The 10,801-nt window shown below is 42.3% G+C and overlaps 1 protein-coding gene across 1 annotated transcript in view; it reads right to left on the bottom strand.

Moving 5' to 3' along the window:
- The window catches only part of TMEM131L (transmembrane 131 like), a 146,185-nt gene that overhangs the window by 12,245 nt on the left and 123,139 nt on the right, over positions 1–10,801 (bottom strand). The window contains 2 exon segments of the mRNA XM_059697802.1: positions 983–1,107; positions 7,755–7,903. Of these exon segments, the coding sequence (XP_059553785.1) occupies positions 983–1,107; positions 7,755–7,903 (274 nt within the window).

Raw genomic sequence — 10,801 nt, forward strand, 5'->3', positions numbered from 1 at the left:
ACTGGACGACTGGACACTTAGCATATTAGGCTTTTATTATATAGGATTAGACTTAAGATATTTCTGGAAACGTGGAAATACGGGATTCCCAGATAAGCAATGCCCAGCTCCTTCGTTTAACTGATCTATAATAATAAAAGCGTAATATGCTAATTAGACCGGACGTCCTTCCAGACGAAGCCATGGCAGCGGGGGCTGAAGCAGAGGTGGCCACTGCGGCGGTGGGGGCCGAGCCCCTTGCACAAATTTTGTACATCGGGCCTCTAGTAAGAAAATAAAAGCTCAGCCTGACCAATGAACCAGGAGGTCACAGTTCAATTCCTGATCAGGGCACATGGCTGGGTTTCAGGCTCGATCCCCAGTAGAGGGCATGCAGGAGGCAGCCAATCGATTCTCTCATCATTGATGTTTCTATCTCTCTTTCCTTCTCCCTTCCTCTCTGAAATCAATAAAAAAATATTTTTTAAAAAATAAATAAAAGCTCAGGGAGAGTAAGTGCCCCAGGAAGCAAGACTGCCAAAGGAGAGTGCCAACAGCCTCCAATCCCGGCTCTGGCCCCCCCACCCCCCGGCCTTTAAGCAAACACGTCATGTCTGGCACCTCTCTCCCCACAGCTGTGAGCACTACTGCGGGCAGGACGGAACCTCGGCCTCCATGAGTGGTGACTGTCTCCTTTCATGCAAGGTCCTGGCATAGAGGGTGTCTTAGGCTTTTTCTCTAAAACCTCCCATAGCTTTTAGCATTTGGTAAAGTGAAAATGTGAAAAATCTGTTCACTTGAGGGTATTTTTAACAAAATAAATGAAAACACAACTAGAAAATACATTAATTTTAAGAACATTTATCTCAAAATACAAACATCTACACTCTCACATTATCTGTATCCAACATAACAAAACTAAGACTCAAAGATACAAGCTAAGTGTGAAATGATAGAGTAAAAACTAGATCGAAATCTTGAAGGGATTGTAAAAATTACACACCTCAAGGCCTGGGCAGCACCCCTTTTCTTGCTTTTTCTACACGTTCGATTTTTATTCCAATTTAAATTTTGTAAATGTCCTTCTTTTTTCTCCTGAAGCTTCTGCTTCCTCTCAGGACCTTCTTGCTGAAGAGAAAAGCAAACCTTCGGTTAAGGCTTGGACGGACCAAGTGTATACATTTAAGAAAACCAACCGAACAAACACCACTCTGTGATTTTTTTAAAGGCTTTCGCATAGAAAGGTTTGGTTAATCTGGAAAGGAAAGGGGGGGGGGTGTGTATGATTTTTTTAAATAAACATTTGAAGACCAACTTTGTATGAATTTCATAACGTTCCAACGTTGAAAACGGAGACGTACATTTCTCAAACTCTAGTTGGTTTCATTTCCCTTCTTTCTCTACCTCCCTCAACCTCCGCAAAAAGAAAAAAAAGAAAGAAAGAAAGAAAAAAGGTTGCCTATAAAATTCCTAAGGAGCGAAAAAGGAAAAACATCTGTTAGCAATTTATGGTCAGCTTGCTGTTAACTTCAGCAGCAATAAATCCCCCAGCCTTCACCTGTTAATTTGGCATGGGCAACTCCCATGAACCATCACTGAAGAAAGATCATGTAAAAACTTGACGCAGGAGTAATTTGTGTATTTACATTTTTATTTGTTTGTAGATGAACTTCAGGGGAACAGCCAAATCTCCACAGAATGCTCCAAACGAGTTTACGCTTTCTAAGTAAATAAGGCAAGCATATGCTGCGTGTTTTCTAAATGTGGTTCTGAAAAACTCAATGTAGCATGAGCCACATGTACAGTTGACCCTTGAACAATGCAGGAGTTCAGGGTGCTGATTCCCTCCATGCAGTCGAAAATCCACACATAACTTTTTTCTTTAGTTTTCAGTATAATACATTTATTTTACCTGGGTTTACAAAAAAATTAGTTCATGGTATCTCTGTTACAAAATATGTCAGCACTGAAATAGCTTGGGCTAATATCCATGACTTTGATGTCTCATGGGTATTTCATGGCTAATCTAAACATAATTATTAAAACTTCTAACTCCCCAATACTTAACTATGAATAGCCTACTATTGACCAGAAGCCTTACTGATAGAGTTGATTAACACATACTTTGTGTTTTATGTGCATTCTTACAAAAAAATGAGCTAGAGAAGAGAAAATGTTATTAAGAAAAAATCATAAGGAAGAGAAAACAACATTTACAATATTTATTGACAAAAATCCGTATGTAACTGGACCCGTGCAGTTCAAACCCATGTTGTTCAAGGGTCAACTCTGTATTTTATATATATGTAAAAATTATAAATTGTATATATAGATATAATTTTTTTTCATTTGGGCTTTTTCCTCTTTTAAATGTTAGGCATGGTCTATTAATAGGTCCAGGGAAAGGGGAATTCCCTCGTCTTTTTAATTTTTAAATAGCTCACACTTCTACTGTCTTCTAATGCTTACTCTTTCTCTCCCTCGCACCACCTGCCCTGAAGCAAAGGCACTGTGAGCAGCGGAGGCAGTGGGAGGTGGGAGCTCACACTGAGACCCCAGGGCTCTAAGCGGGTGAGGTCTTTCCAGGAGGAAAACGCCTTCTCACAAAGGCAAATGCCCTGGCTCAGGGAGTCCTCTTCCCATTGACCCTCAGGATTCACATTTCACAAAGAGCAGGGATTGGCTCATTGTACCTTCCTCTTTCGGAGGTTGGTCCAGAAATCAGAGCAGGAATCCATGAGGTTCTAGCATACACTTGGCTAACAAACATGACTTGGAAGAAAAATAAAAAGATGTCGATGCCTGCCTGTTACACGTCTGGGGTGTCGAAAGCCTCGTGTATCTATTAAAGCAATATGCTTACTATGATAAAGAAACTCTAGAAGTAAATGAAATTATAACTGTGCATGTGGTGGGATTATGGGAATTTTTTTCTTCATTCTTTATACTCCTTTATTTTCTCCCCAATAAATATGTATTAAGTTTTTTTTCTGATTCTGAAGGTATTTTTAAAACATGACAATTAAGCACACAAAGCTCTATTCGACAGGACCTTATGCTAATTTCTCAAATCTGATGGGAAACAGACACAGTACAGAAATCTGATCAGACACAATCTGGAGTTAAACATTAGAAACATGCCATATTTGTGCATGTATTGTTCCCTGTGTATTTCTAACTTGGGGCAGGGGGAGGGTTCTCCTCCCCTGCCCTATCTTGTCCACTTAAGGTCCAAGAGAGGCTTTTCAAGCAAGGACCTGAGCCTTTCTGTCCCTCCAGGGCCACAAACAAACAAAGGATCAGTCTCTATGTGGAGTCAGAGACAGTGAGTCAGAGACTAACTCTGACACTGGCTGCCTTCCTCAGATCAATCATGTCAGAACTGTCACCAGGTGTAAACAGAGGGCATGCATTTTAGGGCTACGGAGAGGTGGGGCTTGGTGGTCAGAAGCATCATCATTTTCTCTGAACATTACAAAGAGTGAACTTTAGGACAGTGCCGGACACTGTGGACTCAGAGAGGCGAATGGAATGACCAAGCAGCAGTGCCCACGAGCCAACACAGGACAGGACAGGAAGAGGGTGTGAAGGAGAGTAAAAAGCTAGACAACACAGAGGGATGAAAATTGAATGAACGGCCTTTTTCTTTAGCCGTGTGTGTGTGTGTGTGTGTGTGTGTGTGTGTGTGTGTGTGAGAGAGAGAGAGAGAGAGAGAGAGAGAGAGAGAGAGAGAGAGAGAGAGAGAGAGAGAGAGAGAGAGAGGGAGAGAACAGGTCTATAATGGAAGCAGCAGTGGAACAGTTTGTGGAAAGCAAACCAGAGAAACAAAGCAACAGACTTGTCAGGAAATGAGAGGAAGGATAAAGAGACCATCTGGCTCTCTGCTTGCTGGTGGAGCGGGTGTCACAGGTAGGCAGGCGGGACTAACCAGAAAACCGAGAGCCCATGCAGTGTTGCAATTAAGACCACAGTCTCCGAGGCCAACCTGCCGGGTTTGCATCTCACTGGTGCTTTCCGGCTAAGTGATCTTGGGCAAGGAACTTACCGCTCAGTTTCCTGAGACTTCCTCAAAAGGCTGCTGTGAGGATTAAACTGGCTGGCACGCAGTAAGCAGTTTATGTAAGACTGAGCTATTACCATCAGCATTACTGAATTATTTGGTCTGGCTAAGTTCTCTGATCTCCTGGATAGAAGGGACAATGTGCCTGATTGCTGGGTGGGGAAATAAGATTTCCTAAGTTTAATAAAAGCAAAGAAAGAAACCAAAGAAAAGAAATCACAGGCTGACTGCACAAAGCCAATGTATATAAATGAAAGCAAATAAAAAATAAGAGGAAAAGGACAAACTAAGGGGAAAAACTGAATACACTGATAAAGAATTAACAGCTTTACATATGTTCTCATAGAAAATAAGAAAAAAACACTAATATTCAATTGAAAAGTGGGCAAAGAACATGAAATGCAAATTCACAAAAGAGCCCTGACCAGTTTGGCTCAGTGGCTAGAGTGTCGGCCTGTGTACTGAAGAGTCCCAGGTTCGATTCCGGTCAAGGGCATGTACCTTGGTTGCGGGCACATCCCCAGTGGGAGGTGTGCAGGAGGCAGCTGATCCATGTTTCTCTCTCATGGATGTTTCTAACCCTCTATCCCTCTCCCTTCCTCTCTGTAAAAAATCAATAAAATATATTTTTTTAAAAAATTCACAAAAGAAACATAAAAGGCCAAAAAAAAATGTTCATCTAAAATATTTAACAATAAAGTATTTTTTATGAAAGGCAAATTGAGACCAGCTTGTATCTCCTCTTTCCATTTTGGTTTTAAAAACCTCAACTGCGTTTACACTTCATGTTCCTGCCTGCAAACTCCAGAGGAGGAAGGGCTGTGGTGGCGGCAGGGCAGTGTCAACGGCGTCGGACTCTGAGCAGTGAATGGGGAATGGAGTTAGACATTTACGTCTCCGTTCACTTAAAAAAAATCACCGGTAGGATTTTGGATGGATCATTTTTTACTTGTGTTTTTAGAACTTTACAAAAAATGAAATTTAGAAAAATGATCCCTTTTCCCTAGTAAGAGATGTACCTCCAAATTTAAAAAAGAAACTCACAATCGTTCACTTATCACACTGACCAAGACTTTGCCCAAAAAAGTGCTGCTGAGAGCAGAGTAAAACCGGCCTTCTGGTGTATCGTGCATGGGGACATAAGTCACTGCCACCTCCCTGGGAAGCAACCTGGCTTCTTTGGGCCACCTGGTGGTCAGTGCACATCATATCGAGCGGTTGAGCGGCCTTAGTGTCCCTCCACGGCCCCGGGAGGAAGAGGCAGGGGAGTGTCTGCCTCTACACACTGCTGACCTGGTGCAAAAACAACAACACCCAAACCTCAAGCTGAGAAGTTTACATAACACTAGAGGCCGGGTGCACAAAATTCATGCAGGGGGGAGGGGAGAGGGAGGAGGGGAGACGACTACAGGGCTCAGCCCGGCCTGCGCCCTCTCACAGTCCGGGAGCCCTCGGAGGATATCTGACTGATGATGGCTTAGGCCCACGCCTTAATCAGTGGCTCTTCTCTCATTCTCCTCTAGAAAGCTAGAACAAGGAGGGATCAAGTATGTAGGCAAGACTTAGGAACAAAATTGTTCATCAGAGTGTTATTTATGAAAATAAAAAGTTGTCAACAACTTTATGTCCCACGGCAGGGGAACGGTGTAGGTTATGGCATAGTTAAATGACAGAATGCTATGTAACCCCCCAAAACAAAGCTCCCGTTCATTCCTGACATGAGACTATTTAGAATTACAACATTATAACAAAGCTACATGAACTCAATAATGATCCTGCATTTTTAACAATTTGCAAAGAAACGCAGAATACAGAAAAACGTGAGAAGTGGTTCATTTTGGATAGATCTTTTCCTTCCTTCTTTGTGCTCCTAAGGTAATCATGAATGCCTCTATTAACCCCTTTATTATGCTCCTCCTGTCTTTCGCCAAAAGTGCAGGGAGCGCTATCAAAGCTTCGAAATGGCGTCCAGTTCTAAGTCTGCTTTTATTAGTGATGATGATATTGCTAAATATGTCCATGTAGTAAAGGTTTCCTTAAGTTTTTGAATATGTAACTTCATTTACTTGTGATTCATATTTTTTTCCTAAACTGCTGTAAAATCAGCAAAAATGCCTTGGCAATTTGAGCATAGTTCCTAGGATATTGGTTGGCACTCAAAGGGTTGAGGGGGGAAAAACTGCTTGAAAGAAAATAAACAGCCAAGGCAAGGGTCAACATTTAGTCTGTGGCTCCCAAGCCTGGGCTTCAACCTTCTTTGCCAATAAATCTAGAGGAATGATCCTATGTATTATGCAGATTTATATAATTTTCTAAGCTGCAAAATTAGACCCTAAGAATACGCTAGAAAAACAAACAGTGAGCAATGTACTTGGGAATGTGTTTATTGAGAATGATTTTCTCCAAACCAACAATGAAATGGAAAGCAGACTCACACATGGGGTTTTAAAGGGGAGTTAGTTCTACAAAACTGGAAGTGAATCACTGAGCCAGCAAAGAAATGACAGGGGAGAGCCCCCATGCAGCACCAGCAAAATCCATGGCCTTTGACCACAAAGCACAGCCTGAGTCCCCCACATCCCCGGACTCCTGCATCCTGACTGTCCAGCTGGCTAGGTGGATGCCAGCAACAGCACCTCATGGCACTGTTGCTCTGGGCCTCCTCCTTCTTGTGGCCCCCAGACTGAGGGGATCTGGAATGACTAGTTCCAACTGCTCCTCCCAGCACGAGACTGTGGGACTGTGGAGTCAGCACATCTCAGCTTTGGTTTCTACCTCATTGCAGGCAGCATCTGGGTCCCCAAGGCCCATCCCGAACCCCATGCAACCCACCGAGCCCCAAGTCAGTGACTGTTACCGCTCCTGCAGGCAGGCCCTGTCTTCATCATTTGCCCTAGCTTTACCCGTACCACCTACTACTGTACCTGCACCTTCAAGCCGTCCGTAACTTTAACACTGCAAGGTTCAGACTCAGGCCCTATGTGTTCTCTCTGCATACACCTCAGAGAATTCAGGGTCACCCTTAAATTCTAACCTCCACAGGGCCAACTCCCCAATTGCAAGCTCCAGGGCTGACTTGCCATGAATGCTCTGGTTCCATATCTTCCTCTGTCTACTATCCTTTCTCACATCCAAGTCCAGCCGCCCCCTTGTCAGTAATGATCATAGTCATACCTGTCATTTCCTTGGTGCTTACTCTTCATCAGTACTTAGGAACTCCTGCTACGCTGAGCCCTTAACATATCAACTCATTTAATCCTCACAATCCTATGAAGTAGGTATACTATTTTATGTTAGTATTATCATTATATTATTTTTCAGATAAGGAGACTGGGGTGTTTAATTTGTCTAATGTTATCGAGCAAATAAATGATAAGCTGGGTTCAAGCCCAGGAAGTCTGGTACCCATTTGCTTAAGAATAGTTTCTCTTGAGAGTAAAAGCTAGTTGATGTCTTCCCCCCCCCCCCCCCGCACCCCCCATCCCCACCCCCACGCCAAGTTATTTCAGTACCTCCTGTATAATTAGAAAATAAATAAAACTTTCTGGACACATCCAACTCACCAGTTATCAATGCAGTTCTAAATGCATGATAACCAACTTCTTTCAAATGGAGGAAATATACATGTACAGTTACAGTCATTACACAGACATCTGCACTCTAAGTCTGAAAAATGGGTGCTATTCTAATAGGCAAGAAAGAAGGAAGTACGGACCTCGACAGAAGGCACGTCCTGCTTCTCAGAACACACGTCTTCTTTCGACGCTTTGTGGGTCTTCTTTTCTGAAGAAGACTTTGTGTCAGCCTTCTTCGAAGCTTCACAACTGTCCCCTTCATTCTTGACAGGCACTTGCTGGTTATTCCCTTGAATGAATAAAAATGATTCCATTTCCAGCTCATTATTTCCACTCATGTTCTCCACAGTTAATTCTCTTTGCCACACCAAACTCATTTAATGACATTTAGACTTAAGGATGGATTTTGATATCCCCAGTGTTCTAGAAACTTATTTTGTTTACAAGTAAAAAAACACTTATATTAAAAGTTCTATGAATAGTCTTTAAAGAGCTCAAGGGATAAGAGGGAGGGGCACACCATTATTCACCGCGGCAAAATTCATAAATGCCAAAAGGTACAAACAACCCACATGTCAATGGACAGATGAACAGATAGACAAAATGTAGTATACATACAATGGAATATCATTCAGCCTTAAAAAGAGACGATTCCTTGCACAAAAATGTGAATATACTTAACACTGCTGAACTGTACACGAAAAAATGGTTAAGGTGGGTGGAAAAAAGAAATTCTGATACATGCCACAACATGAATGAACCTCGAAGACATTATGCTAAGTGAGCTAAGCCATACATTCCTAGTACATGATTCTACTTGTTTGTGAAACCTAGAATCAACAAACTCATGGAGATAAAAAGCAGAATGTTGGCTACCAGGGGCTGAGAGGAGGGAATCCAGGTAATGATTGTTTCATGGGTACAGAGTTTCTGCTTGGGATGATGAAAAAGCTCTGAAAATTGGTGATGATGATAATTGTATGACAAAGTTAATATTCTTAATATGCCACTGAGCTTTATAATTTAAAATGGTAAATTTTGTGTTATGTATATTTTACCACAATTTTGTAAAAAGTTGGAGAGAGAGGGGTCAAGACTTGAGTTCTGGTCATGACTCGGGCACTAATTAGTTTTATGATCAAGTCAGTCTCTTACACTGCCTGAGCTTCAGTTTCCTTATTTATAAAATGAAAATACCACCTTATCATCCTCCCCTCACTGACTGTTAGAAAGAAAACACCAGAACAGATATAAATGGGCCACCATCAAAAGCCATGTGAACTGTTCCAGGGCAGGTCCTTCTGCAGGGAATGCCCAACTGCCCAGTGAGCGGTGCCCAGAGGCTGAGAAATGAGTGGGAGGTGGATCCTATGGCCAAGGTTGGTGCTGACAGAAACCTCATCTGAAAACATGATTTTTCCATTTTTCTTTCAAATGACTGCCTTAAATAAAATAAAAAAAAGTCAAATCAACTGCAATCCTATACTAACTGGCCTCAGTCTTCTAACATGAAACAAAGTATTTCAAAACCTCCTTTTTTTCTTTATCTGAGATTCTCTGATACCTTTGCAACCTGGGAAAGACTTAAATGACCACAGTGCCAACCTCACAGCAAAGCGGGCTGCAGGCTCGGGGGAGATGACCGCCTGACCGGACACCAGCAGAGGCTCCAGCCGGCCGGCCCTGCTGTGGGAGCTAGGGCAGGGCGGCTTTCTCAGAGTCGGAAATTCTGAAGCTACAAGCTAAGCTCGCTCAGAGCAAGATACATACATTTTTTAAAATAAGAAGGTAAGCATACTGTTATTTTGTTAACAAAAACTGCATAAACATTGCATCACTATAAAAATGCTGGGGAAGCATGAATCCTCTACAACACGGACTGGGTGTCAGGCATGCACAGAGGAAAAGCATGCGTCCAGCACCACGAAGGAGCAGAGGAAATAGCCAGGAGCAACGGAGATCGGGTCCAAAAGGGAACAGGAAATCATAAAGACATTGCTTTGGATTCTGGAAGCCATAAGCATAAAACAGAATATAGATAATCTCTTTAAAAAATAGTACCATTACTTTCCTCGAGTCTTAATTCATGGAAAATGGATTTCCTTCTGTTTTCTTCAGGCCAAGAATAGCACTAAAAGTATCAGTCATCAACATTTCTTAGGAAAGATCAAATGTAATATTCAACACTAAACTTCCCCCCAACAGGGTTAAAGCAGAGACTCTTAGGAAATTAATAATGCCTTCTGTGGGGACAAGAATCAGAAAAACCAGATGAATTCTAAAAGCAACTTCTTCTTTAACTCTTTGAGAAATTCTAACATGACAATTAGCAAGAACTAAAAAATACCGTGAGTATACATTTCATTTAAAATAATGGAGCCATGCCCTAGCTGGTTTGGCTCAGTGGATAGAGCATCAGCCTGTGGACTGAAGGGTCCCAGGTTCGATTCCGGTCAAGGGCACATGCTGGGTCGGGGCTCAGTCCCCAGAAGGGGGCGTGCAGGAGACAGCCAATCAATGATTATCTTTCATCATTGATGTTTCTCTCTCCTTCTCCCTTCTTCTCTCTGTAATCAATAAAAATATATTTTAAAAAATAATAATAATGGAGCCATGCCCGACCAGCGTGCTCAGTGATTGAGTGTTGACCTATAAACCAGGAGCTCAGGGTTCAATCCTGGTCAGGGTACATGCTGGGATTGCAGATTCAATCCCCACTGTGGGGTGTGCGGGAGGCAGCCAATCAATGATTCTCTCTCATCACTGATGTATCCCACCTCCTCTCTCTCTTCTTTCCTCTCTGAAATCAATAAAAGCATATTTTTTAAAATATATTTTTATTGATTTCAGAGAGGAAGGAAGAGGTTAGAGAGAGATAGAAACATCAGTGACGAGAGAGAATCATTGATTGGCTGCCTCCTGCACACCCCCCACCGGGGATCGAGCCCGCAACCCAGGCATGCGCCCTTGACCGGAATCAAACCTGGGACCCTTCAGTCCACAGGCAGATGCTCTATCCACTGAGCCAAACCGGCTATGGCTAAAAATATATTTTAAAAATAATAAAAGAAAATAATGGAGCCTGTCCATAGTATCCTACAGCATGTTTACTTAGAGTATTACACAATTTTCTTAATTTATCCCACAAAGTAAGAGTGTTTGAGCCACGAAGATAAAAACACACACA

The sequence above is a fragment of the Myotis daubentonii genome, chromosome 5, assembly GCF_963259705.1.
Source record: "Myotis daubentonii chromosome 5, mMyoDau2.1, whole genome shotgun sequence".
NCBI lineage: Eukaryota > Metazoa > Chordata > Mammalia > Chiroptera > Vespertilionidae > Myotis > Myotis daubentonii.